The 27,733-nt window shown below is 44.8% G+C and overlaps 2 protein-coding genes and 1 long non-coding RNA gene across 15 annotated transcripts in view; 2 read left to right on the forward strand and 1 right to left on the reverse strand.

The window, feature by feature from the left end:
* The window catches only part of LOC127002482 (glutaminase kidney isoform, mitochondrial-like), an 88,180-nt gene that overhangs the window by 50,001 nt on the left and 10,446 nt on the right, over positions 1–27,733 (forward strand). For 7 of the 9 annotated variants that reach the window (XM_050868549.1, XM_050868501.1, XM_050868486.1 and 4 more), the window contains 4 exons: positions 689–816; positions 1,053–1,168; positions 1,402–1,523; positions 2,512–2,670. In XM_050868549.1, the coding sequence (XP_050724506.1) occupies positions 689–816; positions 1,053–1,168; positions 1,402–1,523; positions 2,512–2,670 (525 nt within the window). The remainder of the gene's footprint in view (positions 1–688; positions 817–1,052; positions 1,169–1,401; positions 1,524–2,511; positions 2,671–27,733) is intronic. The other 2 variants (XM_050868489.1, XM_050868517.1) reach the window with 1 other exon arrangement.
* On the forward strand, positions 5,625–8,698 carry LOC127002523 (uncharacterized). 5 transcript variants are annotated; one of them, XR_007756317.1, is made up of 4 exons: positions 5,625–5,639; positions 5,744–6,060; positions 6,155–8,396; positions 8,551–8,698. It is a non-coding gene; the product is annotated as an uncharacterized LOC127002523 (long non-coding RNA). The 5 variants fall into 5 exon arrangements; XR_007756320.1 differs by having other exon boundaries at positions 5,848–6,060; XR_007756326.1 differs by having other exon boundaries at positions 5,630–5,644; positions 5,853–6,060.
* On the reverse strand, positions 6,627–27,642 carry LOC127002520 (troponin C, isoallergen Bla g 6.0101-like). The gene is made up of 6 exons (XM_050868590.1): positions 27,584–27,642; positions 15,246–15,291; positions 14,967–15,110; positions 14,046–14,165; positions 10,080–10,211; positions 6,627–9,409 (listed from the first exon to the last, which is right to left on the reverse strand). Exons 1-6 carry the CDS (start codon positions 27,587–27,589, stop codon positions 9,384–9,386), a joined length of 474 nt encoding a protein of 157 aa, XP_050724547.1. The 5' UTR covers positions 27,590–27,642; the 3' UTR covers positions 6,627–9,383.

Consider the following 27,733-nt stretch of genomic DNA (forward strand, 5'->3'; position numbering starts at 1 on the left):
GCTCTCCCTGATATCTCGCTGCCTTCCTTGCTTCCTGCTGCTCGTCTCCTCACTGGCCCGTGGGTCTCCTTGCCCTCGCCTTCTCGCCTTTGCTCTTCGCTAAGCTCCTCCCCTTGCTTCACGTGACTCCCTCTCGGCATTACAATCAAACCCTACCTACCTAACTAACTAGTTATTGGTTTCTTGGGGGGTTCGAGGCTTTGAGATGAGGGATTTCAGTAAATCTCGTTCATATATTCGCTCATTCACTCGCCGTGTTATCTTCTCATAACCTTTTACGCACTTACATTCCTTAACCACCCATTCACTCCCTCACTCATTCACTCTTTCACTCATTCACGCTCCCACTCTGTCACTCACTGACTTACTCACATTCTCTCGTTCATTCACGCACTCGCTTACACTTACTCACTCTGTTACTCACAGACTTACTCACATTCACGCACTCGCTCACTCACATTCGGACCGTTACAGTATGCTATTATTTTACCTTCAACTGGATGCTCTCCTTTTAGTAATGTTAACAACTTCATGTCCTTCATTTATGTGCTCCAAGTTCATCGCATAAAGTAAGTGGATGTGTATTGTCATAATCCTGCACATTTGTCTGAGTATCGTCCTGTCTTGTCCTTGTAGTAGTTCATAATTATCCATGCCAAATGTCGTCACCTATCTGTGTCATTCCCAGGTTGCTTCATACATTCCCCAGCTTGCCAGGTTCCACCCCGATCACTGGGGTGTGGCCGTTTGTTCAGTGGACGGCCAACGCTATGAGATTGGAGACACAAGCATGAACTTCACAATGCAATCATGCAGGTAAATGCTTTTCATGCTCATGTTTCATTCCTGGATACTGTATCATGCTTGTTGCTGCTATGAATAATTTTTAGAACACCTTTAAGTCAGTTCATATGATATTTACTCTAATTAGACTATCTGGGCATTATCTGCCGTCATCATTTTGATCACTGAATGAATCAGAATTGAATATCTGAGGGATTCATGTCTGATACTAATGTTCATGTTCATTACACACATCTTCTCGGACTCAGCAAACCTGTCACCTACGCCATCGCCCTCAACGAGTTAGGGAACGAAACTGTGCACAAGTACGTCGGCACAGAGCCCAGCGGACGCATGTTTAATGCTATTGTCCTCGACTACAACGGTAAGTGTTGTACATTTTTTGTAATTCAGATATGATGACTGGTTAATGGTCTCTTTACACACATGACAGGTATTGATTCATAATAAAAATCAAGAGAGGTCACTTTGTTAGATTGAAAGTCTCATCATTTAGAAGCATAAAAAAATTCACTGAATACACTGTTATGATGCGATTTTTTGTTCCCATCGCTTGTACTGATGTGGTGTGTATTCTCGTTGATGCCACCCCTGCAGACAAGCCCCACAACCCTTTGGTGAACGCCGGCTCCATCATCATCAACAGTCTCCTCTACTCCCTCGTCAAGCCTGAAATGTCTTCCTCAGAAAAGTTTGACTTCGTTCAGACTTACTTCAAGGTGAGTGCCTGCGTCTGAATATAGACTAGCTTCAAAACAGTGATCCTTAGTTAAGGTCTTTAGAAAATATTGTGTTATATGTAAGATGGATAATCATACTTCGCAAGCAAGATCACCGATACTGCTTGGGTTATCAGCGATCCATTCATTCCAACGCCAAGCACATCACTTTCCTCGCCTCGAGATTCAGATATTCGAAACAGCCGTGACCACAACAAGTGCTAGTTTAGCGAATCAGCGACCCGACCCGCGACCGAAGCTTATCCGTGACGGCTCCCTTGGAACTCTGTATTGCTTCGTATGTCTGGGCTAGAGGGAGTGGCTGGGCTAGTTTGGGCTCCTGGGGATGGGCGGCAGGCGTGTATGGCAGGCGGGGAGCATCCTTGACCCAGGGAGTGACGACGTGAGCCCCGCCAGCCGAGTTTGCCATTGCTGCTCAGGATCAACCCTTTATAGATGCAGCTCCCCGCGGATTTGAGTACTGCCTGGGGGTTGGGATGGCATGTTCCTCCCTTCTCCTTTGTTGTTTACTTGCAACAATAAACTATCAATCAATCAAAGTAATGGAGATAATTGGTAGAAAGGGAGTCGTCATTTATGTTATTACTAGCATTCTTGTGGATTTCTTGCTTAAACTAGTCATGGGAAAATGTCTGTTAGCAGAATCTCTCTTCTCAACCAACCCAGTGTTAGTTTTTCTGTTGTCACTGACCAATTGTTTTCGATTTGGTTGTGGGAAGTTCTAATGAGTAATGGTGTTGTTGTGTGTGTGTGTGTGTGTGTGTGTGTGTGTGTGTGTGTAAATCGTCCCCACTCGTACCCTTCCCCCGACTTCCTTTCCTCCTCTTCTCCTGTACCCTTTTCTTCCTCCTCCTACTCTCCTCTCCTCCCCTCTACCCCTTTCTTCCTCCTCCTACTCCCCTCTACTCTCTTCTCTTCCTCCTCCTACTCTCCTCTCCTTTATCCCGTTCTTTCTGTGACCCTTCAGCGCCTGGCCGGAGGGGAAAACATCGGCTTCAGTAACGGCACCTTCCTGTCGGAGCGGGAGAACGCCGACAGGAACTACTCGCTGGGCTACTACATGCGGGAGAACAAGTGTTTCCCGGAGAAGTGCGACCTCATGTCCTCCCTCGACCTCTACTTCCAGGTAAGTGCCGTGTGTCTCTTGCTAGTTGGGTATTATTAAACGCCTTCGCCTCTTATATTCAGCTATTCTTAAAGGCCAAACAGAGGATTGATCGGGTTCTTTCGAGTGTTTTTTTTAGGATTTTGGTACAGATGAAGGGTCAGACTACCACCAGGGTCATTAAACTACCCATGAACATCCCCAATTAAAACTCCTACGAAAGCCTTGTTAGATATTTGTGCGTGGGGTCATCACAGTGGTTGGCTCGTGACTCCTGGTGGGGTTTTTTGTAGGATTTTGGTACAGATGAAGGGTCAGACTACCACCAGGGTCATTAAACTACCCATGAACATCCCCAAAACACCTACGAAAGCCTTATTAGATATTTGTGCACAGTGATTGGCTCGTGACTCCAGGTGTGAGGATTGGGTAGTGAAGCTTCGACCAGGGTGTCATTTAGGGGGGAAGGAAGCGTTCACCTGTTATTTTTCTATCAGGATAAGTGGATTTATGTGTGCGTTTCGGGTGGGATGACATAGGTGTTTAGTTCGGTGGGAAGCTGAACCCTATATCATACCACTTGCTCGTTATGTGTAGTTGTGCTGGTGCATCGTATATAGAGCCGTGCGCTGGTAACTGGCTCAGACACACCTTGCCCCTCTCTCTCCTCCTCCCTTTCCCTCCCACCCCTTCCTTATCCTCCCCACCCCATCTCTTCTCTCCTTACCTCCCCTTCTTGCGTCCTTGTTCTTCCTCTTCCTCGCGTGTGATCGTTCTGAAAATAATCCTCTGCACTCAGCTGGGTTTTTTTTTTCATCCATCCATCTTCCCCCTCCTCCTCTCTACCCCTTCCCTCCCTCTTCTTCCCTCTATCTCCTCACCTCTCTCTCTCTCCTTACCTCTACCCCTTTCTCCCTCCTTTCCTCTCCTCTCTTCCTTCTTCCTCCTCCTTTAAGTCCCTATTCCTACCGGACCCCGCCTCTCCTCTCCTCTCCTCTACTCATCTCCCCTCTACCCTTCTCTCCCTTTCCTCTCCTCCTACCCTCCTCCTCACATCTCTCCCCCAATCACCCCCTTCCTGCTCTTTCCCTCTCCTGCTCCCTCCTCCTCTCGTTCTTCGCTCATCCCTCACTAGGTGGCAGGCAGGTAGGTGGTGGCGGCGGCGGCGGAAGAGAGGCAGGGACAGGGACGGGAGGGGCACAGGGGGGGGGGGGGGGTCGTCGCGAGAAAGAAATGCCGCTGTTGGTGTTTTAATTTTAGGCTTGTTCGCAGTGCTCGGTGGTGGCGTCCTGTCCTGCTGTTGCGTTGCTTATGTCGAGGTTGTGTAGCGACTCTGCAGGCTTCACGTCAGCTGGGTTTTCTTTCTCGCTGTTTCTCCTGGTTGTTGTTGATTCTGTGTTTCGTTTGAGGGTTTATTCGGTGACTAAGATAACTGCGTCGTTTTCATCGTTTCTTTGATCATTATTTTTTCAGCACCTTTTTGTTGTTTCATTTGTTTTAGTTATGCATTCCTTTGCGCGTCTTTATCTACATCTTAATAACCGCGTCGTTTTCATGGTTTCTTTGATCATTATATTTTCAGTTTTTCACCTTTTCGTTAATGTAATTGGCATTTCGTTTCATTGTTTTAGTTATGCATTCCTTCGCGCCTCTCTTTATCTGTATCTACGTAACTATCTGTATCTCGACTGTTTGCTGCCATTTTGTCAGTTGCAGAAGAAAATACTCTGGATAACAAACCGGAGCAATGAAAGCAAATGATAAGATGGCGCCACTATAAAAACACTTGCCTGCGCCACTACCATCCAGGCCCCTCAAGAAAGTCTACCGGCGCTATAGGCTGACACGTAAAAAATAAATAATAATAATAATAATGGGGGTTTTAGTAGGAGAATAATACTAAGCACACAGTTCAGGGTTTTCTTTATTTTCTTACAAGAACTTAAACACGATTTCCCTTAACTCTTAAACGTGACAAGACGAGAGGAAACGGAGCCGAGGGGGGGAGGGGGGGGGGGAGACGAGAAGCGGAGGCTAACGAGGGGAAGGAGAAGGAAACGGCGGTGGAGAGAGAGAGAGAGAGAGAGAGAGAGAGAGAGAGAGAGAGAGAGAGAGAGAGAGAGAGAGAGAGAGAGAAAGGCATCCCGAGAATATATTTATACACAAGGTCAGTGAAATTCTAGTGCTACAGGTAAAGGTGAAGAGGTGGGTGGTTGGGTGGGTAGGCAGGTGCGGGGGGGGGGGGAATAGGTGGGCACGAGTTACATAGCTTGATTGACGTAGCTTTGCAGAATGTATGAAATTGGAGGAAGTCAAAAGCGGCGAGTGTACAGAGAGAGGGAGGCATGCAGGTGAGTGTCTTATGCAGGTACTAATTAAAGAGTTGAACCAGGTAATAGGCGTGTTTTTCTACGGGTAAGAGAAAGAGGTGCTGTTATAAATACTCCCATTAGACAGGTAGGTCCACAGAACGGTATGAGTGTCTTTTGCCGGTACTAATTAAAGAGTTGAACCAGGTAATAGGCGTGTTTTTCTACGGGTAAGAGAAAGAAGCGTTGTTATAAATACTCCATTAGACAGGTAGGTCCACTTAACGGTAGGCAAATGAATGCTTACTGTTGCAACGTTTTTATAATGATGGAGATGGACTAGATATATAATGGGTTTTTTTCTATACGGGAGAGAATTAACGAGTTACTTGGAAGGTATTTACGTCGGCAGGTAGATAAACAGATAGCTAGGTAAGTGCATATCTACTACAAACATCACTTGCAGAAATGGATTAGGTGATAGACACGTTACCTGTGAGAGAATGTGTTGGTTATAAATACTAGTTTGATAGGTAGGTAGGTTGGTGAATGGATACCTCGCTTAGTAGAAACTGTTAGAGGTGGATCTTTAATAGGTAAGATACAATGGTTTTTTTTATTTTTATATTGATGTTTCGTGAGTTAATACCAAAGAAACTGCTAGAGATGGATGTTTAATAGGTAAGGTACATAGGGAAGAGTTCAAGGTGAGGTAATGTTTTTTTACAGTGTTGATGTTTCGTGGGTTAATACCAAAGAAACTGCTAGAGATGGATGTTTAATAGGAAAGGTACATAGGGAAGAGTTCAAGGTGAGGTAATGTTTTTTTATAGTGTTGATGCTTCGTGAGTTAATACCAAAGAAACTGCTAGAGATGGATGTTTAATAGGAAAGGTACATAGGAAAGAGTTCAAGGTGAGGTAAGGTTTTTTTTATAGTGTTGATGCTTCGTGAGTTAATACCAAAGAAACTGTTAGAGATGGATTGTTAATAGGTAAGATATATATATAATAGTTCACGGTGAGGTAATGTTTTTTTTAGCGTTGATGTTTCGTGAATTAATACCAAAGAAACTGTTAGAGATGGATGTTTAATAGGTAAGGTAAGGTTTGAGTAGCGGGCTTTTTTTTATTAATGTTTACTTTTTTGTGCCCTTGAACTGTCTCCTTTGCTGTAAAAAAAAAAAAAAAAAAAAGGCAGTTAAAAAAGGCAAATAAGGATTGAAGGATGAAATTGAATGTTAGGAAAAGGAGAGTTGAAATGAGGAGGAATAGAAGCACTGCAAAAATTATGGAGGAGAGGCAGGTTGAGGGTAATGGTTCAGGGTGAGATAATGTGTTACCTGTGTTGATATTAAGTGAGTTACTACCAAAGATGCTGGAGACGCGTAGGAATCTAAGTGGTTAACGGGAGGCTGACATGGATAGCAGCTGATATGAACGAGATAACAGACTACCGCTCTCTGTCTTTTCCCTCACATTACTTCTCTCTCTTTTTCCATTCACCGACGCACTGATCAAAAAAATCCCCAAAAAACGATATAACACGCTTTATCTGTCTTTTCCCTGCGTCTATAAATCTCTTACCACTCCGACGCTTTGTTAAAAAAAATCCCCCTCTGAAACCCATAGTAGCGATTTTTGTCTTTTCCCTAAATCCATAAATCCCTCAACTCTCCGACGGTTTGTTCAAAAAAATCCCCAAAAAACGATATAACACGGCCTCTGAAACCCATATTAGCGATTTTTCTGTCTTTCCTTCCGTCTATAAATCCCTCAACTCTCCGACGCTTTGTTCAAAAAAATCCCCCAAAAAACGATATAACACGGCCTCTGAAACCCATATTAGCGATTTTTCTGTCTTTCCTTCCGTCTATAAATCCCTCAACTCTCCGACGCTTTGTTCAAAAAAATCCCCCAAAAAACGATATAACACGGCCTCTGAAACCCATATTAGCGATTTTTCTGTCTTTTCCCTCCGTCTATAAATCCCTCAACTCTCCGATGCTTTGTTAAAAAAAAAAATCCCAAAAAAACTATATAACACGGCCTCTGAAATCCATGGTAGCTCTCTCTCTGTCTGTCATTTTCCTCTGTCTATCTCTCTCTCTCTCCATTCTCCTTTATGACGGTGATTATGTATAGCGGCCTTGAGCGAGACATGACGAGACCCCAGAGAGAAAAAAAATACCACAGTTACACCCTCAGACATGAAGCTAAATATACGGATGTCTTTTTTTTATTAATCTTGTTTTTGCCCCAAGAAGCGAGCGAGCGAGGGAGGGAGGGATGGAGGCCGCGGTAAGAACGTTCAGTGTGTCAAATAGTCTCTAAATATATGGCTTGGTTGGGGGCTGAGGGAAGGGTAACTTGATGGTCTGACGTCATTCCGCGAACCTTATCATGATATTTTAGTACTTGTGGGAGGAGGAGGAGGAGAATGTTGCGTTAGCGGTTACACAAGATGAAGGAATGAGAGACTAGGCTAATGAAGAGTTTGAGGGATAGAAAAGGAAGACAAGGAATATAAAACAAACACTACATTGATATCCCAGTAGCTTCATGCAGGAGGAGGAGGAGGAGAATGTTGTGTTAGCGGTTACACAAGATGAAGGAATGAGAGACTATGCTAAGGAAGAGTTTGAGGGATAGAAAGGAAAGACAAGGAATATAAAACAAACCCTATATTGATATCCCAGTAGCTTCATGCAGGAGGAGGAAGAGGAAGAGGACGTTGCGTTACAAGATGAAGGAATGAGAGACTAGGCTAATGAAGAGTTTGAGGGATAGAAAGGAAAGACTACCTTGGTATCTCAATAGCTTCATCCAGGAGGAGGAGGAGGAGAAAAAGTTGAAAAAAAGTGGCGCTATATAATATGACTCACCCAACCAAACTTAAAGAATGCAAGTGTACAAAAAAAGGCCACAAACTTAACCGCAATTGCAGCCCATTCTTGCACGCGTCCACTTGAAACTCTAAATGTGAGAGGAGGAGGAAGAAAAAGAGAGAAAAATTGTAGCAGTTAAAGGAAAGGTAGGAGAGAAGAGGGAGGGAAACGGTGAATATTTAATAGTTTTTTCACCTTCCACCTTTTCATAACAGGTGTGAATGATGGCCTAGCAAGGGAGGGAGGCTGTATGGGTGGGTGTGTACGGAGAAGCGAGGGGAAGTGAAGGAGACGTTGAGACATGTTTGCATACCTTGATCTATATACTACCTTGGTTCTTATATTTATGACGAGAGCTTTCGTTTTTTTATGACAGGTTTATTCTTGTGTATATATATTGGTGCCATTACTTGAGAGATGAACTGTCGGTGTGTATTTTTGTTTTTTTCATACACTGTTATTTCTTCATTGCTTCAGATGTATCGACTCTGAACATTCCGAGGGGGTTAGATTCACTCCTCAATCCTCCGTATATAGCCTTAGAGAGTGAGGTCAACATTATAGGCGAATTATTATTATCAATGTTTTCTTCCATTTCCATTTCTTTATTGTTTGCCAAGTTTATTCTCTCCCCATTGATTCCATTCCAAGGGGGTTAGATTCACTCCTCAACCCTCCGTACCATATATAGCCTTAGAGAGAGAGGTCAACTTTATAGGCGAATTATTATTATCAATGTTTTCTTCCATTTCCATTTCTTCATTGTTTGCCAAGTTTATTCTCTCACATATACCATTGATTCCATTTCCTAATAGACAAACCGTTGATACTGATGTTCTTTCCTCCACTAACTTTCCTTCATTATTTGACTAGGTTGTTCATGATCTATTACCGTGTCAAAGGTCTATTTTTTGTGCCACACTGTTTTTAAGGCCACGTCTTCAAAGGAATCGACTGTGAACATTCCAAGAGGGTTAGATTCACTCCTCAATCCTCCGTACCTTTGCCTTAGAGAGTGAGATCAACTTATGAAGGAGTATATGCGGTGTTTGGTAGATTAATTATACCAGCGTGCCGTAAGCAAAGTTGGGGGCATACGCAATTGACGTTATATTATGGCTTTTTCTTAATGGTGTTGTTACTGGTAGATGTTTTGCAGTGGGCGTGGCGGGGCGCTGCTTCTGGTGGTGGGCGAGATAAACAGAGACAGCCAGACAGGAGGTTACAGGTAGACAGACAGGCTCCGAAGTGTGTTTACAGTTCATATTGGTGTTGTTTCTTGATGTTTTGCGATGGGTAGCGGGGCGGGGCTGGTGGTGGTGGTGGGCGTGACAGACAAACAGACAAACAAGCAGATGAACAAGTAGACAGGCTCCGTGGGTGGATGGGTGAACGGGTATGGGCAGAAGACTATCATATCTACCCTCTCATTGGGCGGTGGGTGTGACGTAACGATGCGGTCACGAAGGGGGGGGAGCAGAAGGGGGGCGGTGAGGGGTGGAGGGTTCGTCTGACTCATGACACGCCCCTCCCCCCCCTTAGCCAGTCATCATGTCCATAAATTCTGAAAAATGAGAGTAAGTGTCTATTGAAGTGCGCATTAATAGGCCCATAACTTGTGGTAATGTGTGTGTGTGTGTGTGTGTGTGTGTGTGTGTGTGTGTGTGTGTGTGTGTGTGGAGGAATATTAAACGTCTGTGCTTTATGTATGTTTATGTATTGAAAAAAAAAATTAGATAGAAAAATTATATATACATGTAAATAAGACAGTGACTGACAATGGAAAGCTTCTAAGACAAGTTATTCCTCTTTGATCACCAGCTCGAATCTCTCCTTTAATGAATGACAATAAAAATAAAGTCAGAAAATAACATACTGAAGAAAGATGAATGAAAAATGGAAGTAGAGAAGAAAACAGAGAAGAAAACGTAAGAAATCACTACAACTTCTAGATAAAACAAGTAGCAACAAAGAAGAATTGAACATTGAAAGCTACATAACACAATAAAGGTTAAGACAGACGAGTGCAAAAGTAAGAAAAATAAATGAACACAACTTCCAAATTTAAAGAAGTACCATCCAAGAAAATAAAGGAACACTAACAAAGGAGAAGCGAGCATTGAACACATAAGGACACACGAAAGATCAAGACAGACGAGCGAACTAACTGACGAACTAACAGGCGGGCGAGCACACGAACTCCACTCTCTCCACCGCACATCACTCCCACTCACCATCGAAGTCCACCGTGCCGGATCCGTCCTGATCGATCTCGTCAATGATGCCGTCCAGTTCCTCGTTGGTGAGCTTGTCGTCCAGCTCGTGAAGGATCTCCCGCAGCACACCGGTCGGGATGAAGCCCTCGCCTGGGGAAGCAGAGGGGTGTGAGTGGAGGATGGGGGAGGGAAGGGAAGATAGGAGGAAGGGGAAAGAGGTATGACAGAGTAGGAGGGGAATGGAGGTTGGGGAGGGAGTGGAAGAGAGGAGAAAGGGGAAAAGATATGACAAAGCAGAAGAAGGGCGTGAGAAAGGGCTTTAGAGGCTGTAGGGAAGGGAAGACAGGAGGAAGGGAGAGAGATACGAGAGCAGAGGGGAATGATAGGAGGAGGGAGGGGATAGGTATGACTTAGAGGAGAAGGGCGTGAGGGAAGGATAAAGGAAAGGAATTCAGGCTTAGCTAGGAGTAAAGACGTGTCATAAAGTTCAAAGAGAAGGGATTGAATATAGAGGAAGGAGAAAGAGTTAGGAGAATAGAGGCACGTGAACAAGCACTAAAGGAAGGGAAGAAGGAAGAAGAAGGAGAGTAAGGGGAATAGCTGAAAGGGAGGATTGAAGATCAGAAGTAAGAGGAGTTAGTAGAGCGGAACAGGCAGACGGAGAGGGAGAAATGGGAGTGCGAGAAGGAATGAAGAATGTCTGAGAGTTAGGGGAAGGGAGGAAGGGGGGAAGGAAGAAGGTGATGAGAGATAGCAGGGAGGGAGTTTTGGGATGACGAAAGAGGAAGGAAAAGGAAAGGAGCAGAAAGAAACAGAGCGAGGAAAAGAAGGGAAAGGGAAGGGTGGGAAGGAGGATATGGAGGTGAAGAAATATAGATAGAGGGAGAAAGATTAAGTGATGGAAGAATGGAACAGGAAGGAAAAGGAAGAGATGAAAGGAACAGGGCGAGGGAAAGAAGGGAAATAGATGGAGAACGATGGGAAGAGAAGAAGAAAGATTAAGTGATGGGAGGATGAAACAGGAAGGAAAAAGAAGGGAGGAAAGAAAGAGAAAGAAAAAGGCAGGAAAAAGGAAAAAAAATGAAATATAGACGGAGAGGCGGAGTGTTGGGAGAAGGAAAGGGAAGGGAGGAGAAGGGAAGGGACAGATAAAGAGGAAAAGAATATAACGAGAGATTGAGATAAGAAAAAAAAACTTCACAAGAGAATTGGAGCTGATAAAAAATATTAGACAGAATGAAATGGAAAAAAAAAGAAGTTAAGAATAGAAAGTTAATTTAAAGTCTGTGATGGCGGAACGGGCTTATTTAATGGCGTGAAGTTGTTGTTGTTGTTATTGTTGTCGTTGTTGTTTATATAGTTATTTTTCCTCCCAAAAATAACAATCTTACAATTTTTTTATTTTTTATCCACATTAACTCTCATTCCCCCCTCTTTTCCTCCCCTTCCTCCCCTCCCCTCCCCTTCCTTCCTCCCCTTCCCTTCCTTTCTCCCCTCCCCTTCCCTTCCTTTCTCCCCTCCCCTTCCCTTTCTTCCTCCCTTCCACTTCCCTTCCCCTCCCATCCTCCCCTCCCCTTCCCTTCCTTCCTCCCCTCCCCTTCCCTTCCTTCCTCCCCTTCCCTTCCTTCCTTCCTCCCCTCCCCTCACCTTCCCTTCCTTCCTTCCTTCCTTCCCTCCCTCCTTCCCTTCATCTCTCTGCTTCCCACCTGGACTCCTGCCAAACGCCCTCCCCTTCCTCCCTCTCTCCCTCCCCTCCACTCCCCTCTCTCCCCAACCCTTGAGGAATGTTATGGGGGGAGTTCACCGAGTAATGAAAGGAAGGGAGAAGGAGATAACGAAGGAGAGAAAGGGTGGAAAAACTGATAAACTGGAGGGATGGAGGGAAATTAGATAGGAAAGGAGAGAAAAAAAGGAAGAAAGAATTAAGGGAGGAGAGATAGGCTGTTAAATAAAGGGAGAAAGTAGAAATTAAAAGCAAAATACAAATAAGAAAAGGAAGAAAGGGAGGAAGAATAAATTAGTATATGAAGAAAGAAGATTGAATAGATTGAATAACTGAAAGGAAAATAGGAGAAAAAAACTTAAGACATATATGAAAAGAGGAAAGGGAAGGAAAGCAAAGAAGAAATAAAAATAAGGAAAGTGTATACGATGATAAATTGGCGAGGAGGAATGGAAATTAGCGAGGAAAGGAGGAGAACCAAGAGGAGGAGGAGGAAGAAGAGGAGGAGGAGGAGGAGAGCAAAGAGGAAAGTGTGTAACCTATATAAGCCGTCAGGTGGAGGAGAGGATTCAAGGAGACGAAAAGGTAAATATGAATAAACATGTAATTGATAGCGGGGTTTACCTGAGGCGGAAAAAGCGAGCAATGTGGAACCCGAGGGAGAGGAAGAAGAAGTAGGTGGATGACTTATAAATAGATAGAAGGGAATACATAAGGTGGAGGGAATGGAAGATAGGAGGAAGAGGGGGATAGGTATGACTTAGAGAAACGTGGGGATAGGATGAAGGGAAGGACGGAAGGAAGGTTGAGTTATAGGGTCAGGAAACAGGAAAGAGATACTAAAGACAAAATTGGAATAAGAGAAAAGGGAAGATATATAGGAGGAAGAGGGTGATAGGTATAACTTAGAGAAGAGAAACGGGGATAGGATGAGGGAAGGACGGAAGGAAAATTGAGTTATAGGATAATGAAAGAAAAACTAAAGACAGAATTGGAAGAAGAGAAAAGGGAAGTAAAGAAGAAATCAATAAAACGAAGGAAAGAAAAGAAGTACATTAATGAATTGACGGAAGGGAGGGAGGAAAATTAGAGAGGAGAAAGGAAATGAAGAGAGAGGCAAGGTGTGAGGTATGGTTGAGAGCAAAAAAAAGAGAAAGAGAAAAAAGTAATAAACACACACACACACACACACACACACACACACACACACACACACACACACACACACACACACACACACACACACACACACACACACACACACACACACACAGGTAAACGAGCCAGGGGAGCAAGCGCTTACTAATAAAAGACAGGTGATGAATGTGAGGCGAGGGAGAGAGGCGTGATAAAAAGATAAAGAGAGACAGAACGATAATTTGTGTGTGCCACGAGAGAGCGAATAAACAGACGAAGGCAAAGGGGAAAGGAAGCGATGATGATGATGATGATGACGATGATGATGACGAAGATGATGAAAAGTCCGTGGAAATATTATGGCTTCAGAGAGAGAGAGAGAGAGAGAGAGAGAGAGAGAGAGAGAGAGAGAGAGAGAGAGAGAGAGAGAGAGAGAGAGAGAGATTGAAAGAAGAAGTCAAAAGGGAAGAGGAAGAATTCATGGAAGAAGGTGGCGTAAAAAAAATAACCTAAATAAAGTTGGTTGTAATGAAACAGTAGAAAAAAAAATGTTTAAAAAATAATCTAGATAAATTTCGTTATAATGAAAGAACAGAAAAAGGGTTAGGAAGGAAAAAGCGAGAAGGAATTAGTGGGTGAAAGTGTATGGGAGTGTATGAATAACTTAGGAAGATGAGTTGATTATAAGAAAAGAATTGAAAAGGGCAAAAAAAAAGAAAAGGCCTGAAAAGAAAAAAAATGTATGAAGGTCTTAGAGGAAAAAGTAAATAAAGAGTAAGAGAGGAGAAAAAAAAAGTAATAAAAAAATCTTAATGGGAGTAAAGTTAAAGTTGCAGAGTGGAAGATGGAGTGGCGGAGGCGGTGGTGGAGGTGGCGGTAATGAAGTCTTGAAAGGAATGAGCGAAGTGGGAGAGAAAAATAGAAGGAAGAAAAAAAAAATGAAGTCTTGAGAGAGAGAGAGAGAGAGAGAGAGAGAGAGAGAGAGAGGATAGTAGACGAACAGACAGACGGACAGAAGAAATACTAAGAAGAGGTGACATTGCAGTGAAAAAGCAATTACTACTACTACTACTACTACTACTACTACTACTACTACTACTACTACTACTACGTCTACTACTCACTGTTCTTGTCGTAGAGTCTGAAGGCCTCGTACAGCTCCTTCTTGGTCTCCTCCTCGTCCTCCTCGTTCATGAACTTCTGCGCCAGTAAAACGAACTCGTTGAACTCAAGCATCCCAGAGCCTGCCAACGGGGAGAGAAAAAGAAAGAGGTGGTCAGGGTGTGGTGGGGGGGGGGGGTCGTCGTGGTGCGTTTGTTTGTTTATTTATGTCCTTGTTTGTTTAGGTAGTTGGTGAGGGTGGCCGCATTTGTTTGCTTGTTGAATTTCTTGAGCACTGACATACTGTTCTCTTTTTTTTTCTGTCTTCTCCTCCTCCTCCTCCTCCCTTTTTTCAGTTCTTGACACTTTGTGGGTGTTTGTTTTTCTTGTATACCAGGAAGAGTTAAGGATTACTATTATTATTATTATTATTATTATTATTATTATTACTATTCCTTTTATCATTATTATCATTATTATTACTAGCAGAAAACGAAAACGTAGGAGGGTCATCATCATCATCACGTAGTAGTAGTAGTAGTAGTAGTGGTAGCAGCAATAGTAGTAGTAGTAGTAATAGTAGTAGTAGCAGTAATAGTAGCAGTAGTAGTAGTAGTAGTAGTAGTAGTAGCAGTAATAGTAGTAGTAGTAGCAGTAATAATAGTAGTAGCAGTAATAGTAGTAGTAGTAGTAGTAGCAGCAGTAAAAATACAAGCAAAGGCAGCAGCTGTCCTTGGCACGATCAAGTGAGGCCAACAAACAATAAGCATTATGAGTGGACCAAGACGGCTTGCACAATAAACAAAGACCCTTCTAAAAATATGATAGCGGTAGTAGTAGCAGCAATAGTAGTAATAGCAGCAGCAGCAGTAGTAGTAGTAGTAGTAGTAACAGTAGTAGTAGTGTCAGCATCATCAACAACAACACAGTCAGCCCCTCCTCACCGTCCACGTCCACCTCCTCGATGACCGCGGTGAGGATCTGCCTGTTCACGGCCTGGCCCATCATGCGCAATATGGTGCCCACGATTTCCGTCGAGATGGCGCCCCTCTTCTCCGAGTCGAAGCTGTCGAACGCCCTCTTCAACACTTGGGAGGGGGGGGACGGGAAGGGAAGGGAAGAAACAAGAAGAAAGTAGTTTGGTTGATAGGTAGATATAGAGGTAGTTCACACACACACACACACACACACACACACACACACACACACACACACACACTTACCTATCATCTGCTCGGGGTCGACCGGGGGCAGCTCCTCTTCGTTTGACTGCAATGAGAGAGGGAGGATGCGGGGGTCAGTAGGGCTTGTGGCACCGGGTAGAAGAGGGGGGAGGTTATTGTTCTGTGTGTCATGTTCTGTTCTCACTCCCCTCTTCCTCCTCCTCCTCCTCCTAATCGTCTCTTTCTGTTCTCCTCCTCCTCCTCTTGTCTATCCCTATTATCCTCCTCCTACTCCTCTTCCTTCTAGGCATATTATTATTTACTTCTATGTATTTTAGCTTCCTCTCCTGTTCCTCCTCCTCCTCTTCCTCTTTGTCTTCTTCCTTTTCCTCATCCTCCTTCTCCTCCTCCTAATCTCAGTAATATTCATCTTCCTCCTCAGCATAATAAGTATACTGATATTCCTGTGACTATTCCTGGCTCTATTTTCATCCTGATGCCGCCACCACTACCACCACCACTATTAGATTGGTCATTTTATTATACTATTGAAAGGAAGAAGCAACTCTCCCACTATCACCACCATCAACATCACCACCATTCAGTTTGCGCAGACAGGGAAAAAGGGGATTGTAATTCTCGCTGTTAACTTTTTTTTTCTTCTTCAGCCAGCCTCCCCTCCTCCTCCTTACCTCTCTTTTCCTTCCTTCTGTATTTCATCCTAGGCTCTATCTCATATAAGCCTTCCTGTCATTACCTGTTCTGTGCCTCTCCTTCCCTTTCCTGCCTCTTGCTTCCCCCTCTCCTGGTCCTCGTCTAACGTCCTACCTCATAATCCATCCTTTCACTGCCTGTTTGTGTTCCTGTTTTCCCGGTTTTCCTATGCCTTGCCTCTCCCTCTCTTCCTAACTCTTTCTTTCCTCCCTCCTGCTCCTCGTCCCATATTCTACCCCATAACCCTTCATTTCACTGCCTGTTTGTGTTCCTGTTTTCCCGATCTTCTTATGTCTTACCTCTCCTTTCCTTCCTATCTCATTCTTCCCTCCATTTCCCCCTCATACCCCTCTTTACATTATATCCCTTTCCTTACACGAACTCGCCAATTAATACACTTTTCTTAAATAATAACAGTGATAGGATAGTTCAGGATTGCTTATACTAGGGAAGGTTGTGTTGCTAACCTAACCTAACCTAACCTAACCAGCTTGTGTTTGGGAATGATGTCTCTCGCTGACCTAACCCAACCTAACCTTTCTATTTTCCCCATGCTGCAGTTTACCCTCCCTTAGTTTTGTGGCCATTGTTGCCTCTTAGTCTTTGCGTTCTTTTGCACCGCCTCTGACGCGACATCTACAAGTGATGGGGCAGGGCAGGGGAAGGGAAGGGAAGGGAAGGGCGGGGCAGCGAGGTGAGGACGGCACGTGTCTTAAGAGTCGGACAGCAAGATGTGTTTATGTTCTCGCTTCGGTGCGCTTGGTGGGTTTGGACTATGTGTGTGTGTGTGTGTGTGTGTGTGTGTGTGTGTGTGTGTGTGTGTGTGTGTGTGTTTGTGGTTTGTTCGTCCTTCCTACATCATCAAACAGCACTTTTTTTTTTACTTTTCTATGTTGCTTAATTTTGTTTACGTGCTGTTGTGGGTGCAGGTGTGAGAAACTTGATTATTGAGCCGGGAAGAAGAGAAGAAAAATAAGCAAATAAGAAAAATAAGTGTAACCGTTTGTGAAGGGGGTGGGATGTGGGTTCGTGTGTGTGTGTGTGTGTGTGTGTGTGTGTGTGTGTGTGTGTGTGTGTGTGTGTGTGTGTGTGTGTGTATGGCCGTCGCCCCCTTCGTCCTCAAACCCTCGCCGTCTTGGGACTGTTTTTTCACCATTATTTACGAGTGCGGGCAGCCGGCGGCCGTCCGTGAAGCTTACAGATACAGACGAGGACGGGGGGCGGGACCAAGGGCAGAAGAGGGGGAGGAAGGAAAAGTAGGAGGAAGAAGTAGGAGGGCGGGACCAAAGGGAGAAGAAGGTGAGGCGGGAGAAGTAGGAGGAAGAAGTAGGAGGGCGGGACCAAGGGGAGAAGGTGAGGCGGGAGAAGTAGGAGGAAGAAGTAGGAGGGCGGGACCAAGGGGAGAAGAAGGTGAGGCGGGAGAAGTAGGAGGAAGAAGTAGGAGGGCGGGACCAAGGGCAGTAGAGGGGGAGGAGGGAGAAGTAGGAGGAAGAAGTAGGAGGGCGGGACCAAGGGGAGAAGAAGGGGAGGAGGGAGAAGTAGGAGGGCGGGACCAAGGGGAGAAGAAGGGGAGGAGGGAGAAGTAGGAGGAAGAAGTAGGAGGGCGGGACCAAGGGGAGAAGAAGGTGAGGCGGGAGAAGTAGGAGGAAGAAGTAGGAGGGCGGGACCAAGGGGAGAAGAGGGGAGTGGGGGGGAGGAAGGAGAAGTAGGTGAGCAAGGAGGAGGAGGTGGAGTAAGAGAAGGCAGGGGAGTAAGTGAACGAAGGTAGCTAGGATGAGGCGAGGAGGCAGTAGGGAAGAAGGAAGAGGGGAAAGTAAACAAAATCAAGACAGGAAAGAAGATAGAGGGGAAAGTAAACAAAGATAGAGGGGAAAGTAAACAAAATCAAGACAGGAAAGAAGATAGAGGGGAAAGTAAACAAAGATAGAGGGGAAAGTAAACAAAATCAAGACAGGAAAGAAGATAGAGGGGAAAGTAAGCAAAATCAAGACAGGAAAGAAGATAGAGGGGAAAGTAAACAAAATCAAGACAGGAAAGAAGATAGAGGGGAAAGTAAGCAAAATCAAGACAGGAAAGAAGATAGAGGGGAAAGTAAGCAAAGATAGAGGGGAAAGTAAGCAAAATCAAGACAGGAAAGAAGATGGAGGGAAGCTAAGCAAAATCAAGACACCTCTCCATCCGAAATTGACCTCTCTTTTGGCCACTCTGTGCTAATCGCCATATGAGAGCAACAGTTAGCGGGCTTTTCTTTTTTATACATCTTTTTGTTGCCCTTAAGTTGCACTGTGCTGTAAAAAAAAAGTGGGGGGGGGTGTCTTGGTTGGCGGAGGGGAAAGTAGGCAAGCGAAGGGAGGGGAGTGAAAGTAACCGAAGGGGTGGGATGAGTTAGTAAGCAAGAGGGGAGTAGGTCATCGAGGGGCTGTAAGTATACGAAGAGGGAAGAGTAAGTAAGAAAGGCTGATTAGGGCGGAAGAGGAGGGGGCAGATAAACGAAGGGGGGCGGGGGTGGGGGTATAAGCAAGCGAAAAGGGGTGAGTAAGCGATAGGGCGAGAAGAGGGAGGGGAGATAAGTGAGGGTGGTAAGGGGATGAATGGGACGAGTGAGTGAGGGTGCAAGGGCGAGGAAGGGAGTGAGTGAGAAGGGCAAGGGGAAAGGGAGGGTACTAAGGCAAGGAAAGGAAGGGCAAGGGGCAAGGGAGGGAGTGAATAAGAGTATACTAGGGCAAGGAGAGGAAGGGCAAGGGGCAAGGGAGAGTGTGAATAAGAATACCAGGGCAAGGGGGAAGGGAGGGGGTCAATAAAAGTATACTAGGGCAAGGAGAGGAAGGGCAGGAGGCAAGGGAGGGAGTGAATAAGAGTACTAGGGCAAGGAAAGGAAGGGCAAGGGGGAAGGGAGGGGGTCAATAAAAGTATACTAGGGCAAGGAGAGGAAGGGCAGGAGGCAAAGGAGTGTGTCTGGGGTAAGATTGAGGCAGGAAAGAAACGCTCGTGACTGTGAGGGTGGCTGAGAGAGACTGCGGCGGCGGTGGTGACTGGTGACGGGGCCGGCGGCGGCGATGGTCGGGGGTTGAAACTACTAGAAGAAAATCCACCAAGTTTAGCAGCGCGGGGCCTTCCTTTACGAGCTCGCTGCCAACCTTAATTTTTTTCCTCCGCCTCCTCCTCCTCCTCCTCACACACTCAAATTTCTCGCTTCCTTAAGATGAGGGCGGGGGAGGGAGTGCTTGAACTGCATAATTGGCATGGTAGTGGTGTGGTGGTGGTGGTGGTGGTGGTACGTGCGGGTGGGCGGGAGCGCAAGACCAGCTTCAAGCGGTCAACCTAAGAATGCGTGGCCAGTTGGAGTATTGAGAAGAATGTAGAGATTGTTTTTATTCTTGTTTTCTTCTTGTTTCTTTTTCTTTCTTCATTTTTTCTATTTCTTTTTTTCTTCTACTTCTATTTGTGTGTTTGTTTTCTTCTACTGCTTCTTCTTGTATTCTTCTTCTTCTTCTTCTGCTTCTTATTATAATCTCTTCTTCTTCGTCTTCTTCCTTATCTATTTCTTCTTTCACGTCTTCATTTTTTCTTCAGTTTTTTCTTCTTTTCCGTCTTCGTATCGTTTTTTATTTCATTTTTTCTTACATTTCCCAGAGTCACGGTTAGGAATTTACAAGGACGTGAGGCTCTTCCTTCTCATCTTTTTATTTTTTTATTTTTCTTATTTGTGTTTTTTATTCATATGTATTTTTTTTTTCGTCAAGTTCCTCCCTCGCTCATAAACTTCACCTCTTTAGTAACAAGAAAGAAAAAAAACGCTCTTTCTTTTTTTACTCCCATTCCACTTAGATCTCTTTTTTCGTGGCCTATTTCCAACACATCTAAATTCACGTATCTCCTTCACCGTTGCCAGATTATAATTATCGTACTCAGAGCATAGTATTTACCGGTTTCTGACGCCTAACTATTGCCAAGAAACATCAGGATCTAACTCTTTTAACGATAACTACAAATGAGTTTCGTTATTGGAGCCCAGGAGACAGTTTTGGGGTAGGAAGTCGGGAAATATCAGCGGCTGAGTACGACAATCTAGCAACGTTGATCTCCTTGGCTGTCTCCGCTTTTCCCTTCGTGTATAAATCAAGGTTAAGATGAGGGAGTTATGTGCCCTTACCCACCTCACCACCCTCTATCCCCTCCCCCACCTCACCACCACCACCCGGGGAACCTCACCGAGTCACTCTCATAACTTTGGCGGATCAGGTAGAAGCAAAACTGAAGGGTTGGTGGGTTCGATTCCCCCACCTTGACCTTCCCTAACCCACGTGCCAAAGACCCAGAGACCCACCCATTCACGAGAGGGCGAAGAAGGTTAGGAGAGAGGAGGAGGAGGAACCGTAAGAGGAGAAGGAGGAGAAGAAGAGGAGGAAGAACACTCATGACAAAGATGATTGAAGTGACTGATGGAAAGGAAGAAAAAAAAGAAGATAAAGAAAAAGTGAAAGGGAAAGATGAGAGGAAGAAATATGGAGAAAAATGAGAGAGAGAGAGAGAGAGAGAGAGAGAGAGAGAGAGAGAGAGAGAGAGAGAGAGAGAGAGACAAAAGAAGACATAATAAAACTCCTGGATGGATATTATGTTAAGACGTTAAGACGAGGCAGTGCGAGATTAAGCTTAAATAGAATGATAATGAAGTCGAGGGTTTAGAACGAAGAGAAAGAATGGAAGTCGACGGTTCGTTTCGTTCATTGCAGTTTTTACACTTGAAGAACGAAAGAACAAAAGAAAGTCGATGGTTTCTTCAGTTAATTTTACATGCGATTAAAAACTAAGGAAAGGAAATCGACGGTTTTAGTTAGTTTTGGATTTTACGATCGAAAGAAAAATTTGATGGTTTGTTTTAGTTTATTTTTGCCAGTTCGTGATTGAGGCAAAGAATGGAAGTCGACGATTCGTTGAGGCAGAGAATGGAAGTCGAGGATACGGTGAGCCAAAGAATGAAAGTCGAGGATACGTTGACGCAAAGAAAGGAAGTCGAGGGTACGTTGAGTCTAATTTGAGAGGCGATGAAGAGGAAATAAATAAATCGCACGTCTGCCTGGGTTGTCTTATTTTGGAGATATATAGAGAAAGAAAGAAAACGGGAGTCGAGGTTTAATATTGGCCTTCTTTGTAGTGGACCGAGAAAATGGAGAAAACGAAGGAATGAAGTCGAGAATTCATCAGCGTGCGAGACAAATAGGAAATAGCTGTAAGGTGACTTTGGGTGCTGTTTCTTATTTCCTATTGAATGTAAACACCCACGTCCACTGCTGGCCGTCCCTTGGCAACACGAGGCGCCCGCGAGCCAACACACACACACACACACACACACACACACACACACACACACACACACACACACACACGTAAGCATCGTCCTTCAGCTACTTTGCTTGTTTCCCAATATTGCTCATGAGGGTGCCAACCACAACGCTCCTCCTCCTCCTCCTCCTCTTTTTTCTTCTTCTCTGCTCCTCCTCTTCCTGCTCTCCCCGTCCTTTCCTCCTCCTTGTCTTTTGCTCCTTCTCTCCTATTCTCCTCCTCCTCTTCTTCACCTCCTCTCCCCTTTCTTCTTCTTCTCCGGTTCCTCCACTTTTTTTTTTCATTCCTCAGTTCGTCCTCCACCTCGTCCTTTCCTCCTCCTCCTCCTCTTCTATTCACCTCCTCCCCCTTTCTCCTTCTCCTCCGGTTCCTTCACTTTTTTTTTCATTCCTCAGTTCGTCCTCCACCTCGTCCTTTCCTCCTCCTCCTCCTCCTCCTCCTCTTCTATTCACCTCCTCCCCCTTTCTCCTTCTCCACCGGTTCCTCCACTTTTTTTTTCATTCCTCACTTCGTCCTCCTCCTCCTCCTCCTCCTCCTACGTGACTTCTTTATGCCGCGCGGGAAACGGAACCGCGAGATATTTCATGTGGCTTCCCTTTATGATCGCCACTATATTTCCTCCTCTCCTGACTGACCCGGAGGAGTGTGGCGCCGAGTGTGGTCTTGTCTGTCTCATTCCGGCGGAGGAGAGGAGAAGCAAACGGCGGTGCTGGTGATTGTGATGAGTGTGCGTGGCGTGGTGACTGCGATGGTGAGAGATGGAATGAGGAAGCTGAGAAAATAGTCATGGTGTATGTTTTTTCCTCAATTGTTCCCTGCCTTTCTTTCTTTTCCGACCGTTCTCAACTACTTTTTTTTCCTCAACTGTCCCCTGCCTTTCTGTCTCTCTTTTTTTGTTGTTTGTTTGTTTGTTTCGCCCGTTTTCTTAACTTCTTCCTTCCACTGTATTAATAATTCTATCCAGATCCATGCAAAATTCATTCATCACGTCCGGTATTCTTTTTTTCTTTTTTTTTATAATTGCATCTGATTCGTGTTCCCAAAGATTTGTGAGGATGTTTCAGTATCATACAAGAATTATACTCAACCAATTAACATTTTAAGGTTTGTGTCTCCACCCTTCCCGCCATCTCCTGTCCTCTCTGCCCTCTCTTCTCTGCCCCTATCTTCCTCTCCTCTCCTCCCTTGTCTTCGCATCATCCTCTCCTCTTGCCCTCTTCCTCCTCTCCTCTAGCCCTCTTCCTCCTCTCCTCTTGCCCTCTTCCTCCTCTCCTCTTGCCCTCTTCCTCCTCTCCTCTTGCCCTCTTCCTCATCTCTTCTCTCCTCACATCTCCTCCTCTGCCCCCCCCACCTCTCCTCCTTTCCCCTCCCCACCTCTCCTCTCCCCTCCTCACCTCTCCTCCTCTCCCCCCCCCACCTCTCCTCCTCTCCCCCCCCACCTCTCCTCCTCTCCCCCCCCACCTCTCCTCTCCCCTCCCCACCTCTCCTCCTCTCCCCTCCTCACCTCTCTTCCACTCCCCTCCCCACCTCTCCTCCTCTCCCCTCCCCACCTCTCCTCTTCTCCCCTCATCTCCTCCTCCCCATCCTCCGTCTCTCCTCCACTGAAGCAAAAGTCGAGAAACACGCAGAAGCATTTCGCAAGTATTCGTTTATTTACTTTTTCCCGCGTGCCAGCCACCCACTCTCACCGCCTTCATGCCGACAGTAACGCGGGGGTTGTTTGCCGCGCTCGAGACGCGACCTTCACCACCTCGGCAGTGTCACGAAGGACGGGGAAATAGTTGACTGCATTGTCTTGTCCTTTTATGCTTCTTGTTTCTTTTTTCTAGGTCGCTCAGTATAGTACGAGGAAGAGTAGTGTGGTGTTCTTAATGACCTCTGCGTTCTTGTTCTGGTTGCCGGGTTCGTAAAAGGGCTACCATCATCATCATCATCACCTCGGTCTTAGATTCCTCGCGGGCTTGTTTCTTGTGGATACGAGAGTGTAAAGTTCTTATTAACCTTTTCTGAATTATTGTCTTGGTCGCTGTTATTATCAAAGAGTAACATCATCATCAGCAGCACGGTCCTAGCTGCTTCTTATCCCGGTCTCTCCGCGCTCATCATACAAGGGAAAATGGTATGAAGTTTTTACTAACCTGTGAATTTGCCATGTTCGTTGTGTTGCTAAAATAAATAAAAAGCTCGTTCTGCTCTTCTCGTATCATATCTTTTGTTTTTTGTTTATCTTTCCATTATACGTTGCGATACCCTGCGCCCATATCCGCCCAGCAATGAATGGGTGCCAGGTATTAATCAGGTGTTGTGTCCCTTCTCCTATAATTCCATCCCCTTTCGTCTGTTTCCGGCATATGACCACAGATGTTGCGCCGACTAAACGAAACTTTCCAACTTTTAAATCATACGTTTAAGTAGAAGATTCCAAAGTTTTTAGCGAATTCTAGTTTCATTTCCCGTCAAGTTGCTCAATACGGCATGACCTCACCACAGACTAACGGGCTAATGCGACGGACATAAGCACCGAAGCCACGCGCAGCTATATCGGATGCCCCAACTTAATAACCCGAACACATTTCACTAGACAAGTATACATGAGCAAATATAGTTGTTATTTTGCCGTCCATCCATCTTCTGTCGTCCATCTCTCTCACGCTGGGCAGGATGGACTCTTCCCTCTCTCTCCGCCTTCCTGCCTTGGCCGTCGTGGGAGGGTAAAGAGAGCGGACCGTCGCATCGATATTTAAGTCTCCGGGAAGGGAAATATTTACTGGCTATAAATTAAAGTCCTCGTGGCCTCGTGACTGCTTTTCGCTTTATCTCACTGCCATTGTATGAGGAAGTGAGCGAGTGGGGAGGTTTTTTGAATCGTTTGACGCCCGCGCGCACGCACACACACACACACACACACACACACACACACACACACACACACACACACACAGGGAAAAGGTAATAATGTGTTTGTGAAGGAATTTGGAAACGCTGTAAAGTGTATATAGAAAAAAGAGAATTAAGATTAGTAAAAGAAGACAGGCTTGTGTTGAGAAAAAAAATCGCCCCTGTTCTCTCTCCTCCTCCTCTCCTCCTCATCCTTATCTATAGGGAAGGAAGAGCTGTGAGTGGTAGTGTGTAAGGACTATATAGGATGTGATTGCTGGCGACGAAGAGGAGGAGGAGGAGGAAGACAGGAAGAAAGGAAAGGTCAAGGATAGGTATGATGACACTACCTTCCCTACCCTTTCATAGCAGACCTTTCTCCTCCTCCTCCTCCTCCTCCTCCATCTCCGACCTTGGGTGCTAAGATAAAGAAAGACACAGCAAATATTTCCACCGTCCACCCCCACCGTCCACCTCCTCCACTCAGCTCCACTCCACACAATGCCACCCACAAACAACACACACAGCATTCTTTACCGTCCCCGCCCACTCCACCCACGCCCACGCTCCCTCCACACACACACCCACATCCTTGATTACTCGTTCACTGTTTTTTTTTTTTATTATTATTTATTTATACTCCGTCGCGCATATCACTTTCTTCCTTCTTTTTAACCTTCCTCTTTTTTTCTTCTCTTTCATCTTAACATCATCGCTCTTCCTCTCCTCCTCTTCCTTCTCCTTCTTTCTCGTTCCCATTTCCTCCTCCTCCTTCATTCCCTTCTCCTTTTTCTTTCCTCAGTTTTCTCTCTCTCTCTCTCTCTCTCTCTCTCTCTCTCTCTCTCTCTCTCTCTCTCTCTCTCTCTCTCTCTCTCTCTCTCTCTCTCTCTCTCTCTCTCTCTCTCTCTCTCTCTCTCTCTCTCTCTCTCTCTCTCTCTCCTTTCATATGTTCTCTTTATTTTCTCCCCTTCTCTTCCTCCTCATCCTTCTCTCCTTCCCTTTCTTCCTTCTTTTTTTTTCTTCTCGTTAACTTTTTTTTTCCTTTGTCGCTTTTAACCCTTTCAAAAATTTCAAAAAAAATTTCATAAAAAATTATCATCCCTCCCAGGTCCTCACACACACACAGGGTGATCACTAAAAAAGTGACAAACAATATCCTAGGGACCGTCATTCGCTTCCTTACCTCAGGGTTAATGTCTTTTTTTTTTTTTTTTCTTTTTTTCTTACGCTCTATACCTCCTCCTCCTCCTCACGCTCGTCCTTCGCTTTTCTTACTCTTTCCTCCTCCTCCTCTTCTCTTCCTCCTCCTCCTCCGTCTTTCTCTCACTTATTATTTTTTTCCTTACAAACTTTCTTCTTTCTTTTTTTTTTTCATTCGCCTCAATTCCCCTCTCAACGCTTCCTTCTTTTTTTTCCTCTCCCTCTTTCTTTCATCTTCTCTCCACTTTACCTCCTTCCCTCCCTCCTTCCCTGCCTCCCTCCCTACCTGTACCTCAGCACCTGTACGGAGGAAGAATTTTCTCTCCCTCTCTCTCGACGTTACACTTTTGGCTGTCTGCGCTCTCTCTCTCTCTCTCTCTCTCTCTCTCTCTCTCTCTCTCTCTCTCTCTCTCTCTCTCTCTCTCTCTCTCTCGTATAATCTCCCCTATGTGTTTATTTATTTCTCTATTTCTTTGTTTGTCTGTTTGTTTGTTATTTCTCCGTGTGTGCGTGACTGTCATTTGTTTATTTGCCTGTCGTCCTGCATTTCTGTGTGTGTGTGTGTGTGTGTGTGTGTGTGTGTGTGTGTGTGTGTGTGTGTGTGTGTGCGCCTGTCGTTCTTCCTTTTCACCACAGTTGTTGTTTTTCGTCGTCACTTCGTTCGACCTCATTCTCTCTCTCTCTCTCTCTCTCTCTCTCTCTCTCTCTCTCTCTCTCTCTCTCTCTCTCTCTCTCTCTCTCTCTCTCTCTCTCTCTCTCTCTCTCTCTCTCTCTCTCTCTCTCTATCTATCCCGTCCTTCGTGTCATTTTCATATATATTTTGAGCGCTTGGCAACGACCTCAGACAAGCAAGCGAGCAACTACCCTGAATTTGATATTATGAGTTGTAGTAGCAGTAATAGTAGTAGTAGTAGTAGTAGGCCTAGCTTTATTATTTTTTCCCTAATATCATTGTTATATTTTTGCTTCTTTTTATCATTAGTTTTATTATTATTCCATCAACCTCATGTTTTTCTTGCTATTTTCAACTTTTTTTATATTTTCTTGCCTCCTATTTTATCAAACCTCTCCACCCGAAATTGACCACACTTTACTTCTGTCTATTAAGGGAGCGGTGAGTAGCGGGCTTTTTTTTCTATACTCTTTTTGTTGCCCTTGAGCCGTCTCCTGTGTTGTAAAAAAAAATAATTACTTCTCTCCATTTCGCGATCCCTTTTAAATAGGTCGCCCATCATTGCGTTCGCGTCCTTCATCGTCAGTTTCCAACACCACGCCCTCTTCCTCCTTTTCTTCATGTTTGATTACATAATTATTACTGTTCAACACGAAAGATGATCCATAAAATCGGCAACGTTCAATCTCTTCTGTCAATTTTTCTCGGTTTTTCTCCCTCTTCTTTCCTCTTTCATTGCTTCCTCCTATCTCTTCTTCCTTTTCTTCATGTTTGAGTATTACTGCTTAACACGAATGGCTGTCCCTCAAGAAAATACATAAAATTGGCAACATTCAACCTCTTCTGCCAATTTTTCTCTTTTATACCTTTTCTTCCCTTTTTCATGGTTTCCTCCTATCTCTTCCTCATTTTCTTCATGTTTGAGTATTACTGCTTAACACGAATGGCTGTCCCTCAAGAAGATACATAAAATCGGCAACATTCCACCTCTTGCCAAATTTTCTCGGTTTTTCTCCCTCTTCTTTCCTCTTTCATTGCTTTCTCCTATCTCTTCTTCCTTTTCTTCATGTTTTATTATTACTGCTTAACACGAATGGCTGTCCCTCAAGAAGATACATAAAATCAGCAACATTCAACCTTCTCTGCCATTTTTTCTCGGTTTTTCTCCCTCTTCTTTCCTCTTTCATTGCTTTCTCCTATCTCTTCTTCCTTTTCTTCATGTTTGAGTATTACTGCTTAACACGAATGGCTGTCCCTCAAGAAGATACATAAAATCAGCAACATTCAACCTTCTCTGCCATTTTTTCTCGGTTTTTCTCCCTTTTCTTCCCTTTTTCATTGCCTTCTATCCTTCAACACACACTCAATCGAATCTCGCTGCTCATTGTCAGTCCTCACTTTCCCTGCATCTCCTCAGCTTCATCTCATTTTCCTCCTATATCCCTTTCACATCCACCTCATCTTAATCATATTCCTCAGTCTTGACGCAGTGGTGGTGATTTGCAGTAGTATTCGTAGTAGTAGCAATGGTAGTGGTGGTGGTGGTGATGGTGGTTCAGATCACTACTTGCAGAGAAGGCAACCCACGTACCATCATGGCGGCTGTGTGTGTGTGTGTGAGTGTGTTGAGGAACTACTTCAAAAGACCACTAGCGGCGCCCTCCGTCTCTCTGGTTTATATACCTCTCACGCCTTCCCTCCCCCCCCCCACCACCACCGTGCCCTTCCTTCCTTCCCTCCC

This window comes from Eriocheir sinensis, chromosome 2 (genome assembly GCF_024679095.1).
Source record: "Eriocheir sinensis breed Jianghai 21 chromosome 2, ASM2467909v1, whole genome shotgun sequence".
NCBI classification, from domain to species: Eukaryota; Metazoa; Arthropoda; class Malacostraca; order Decapoda; family Varunidae; genus Eriocheir; species Eriocheir sinensis.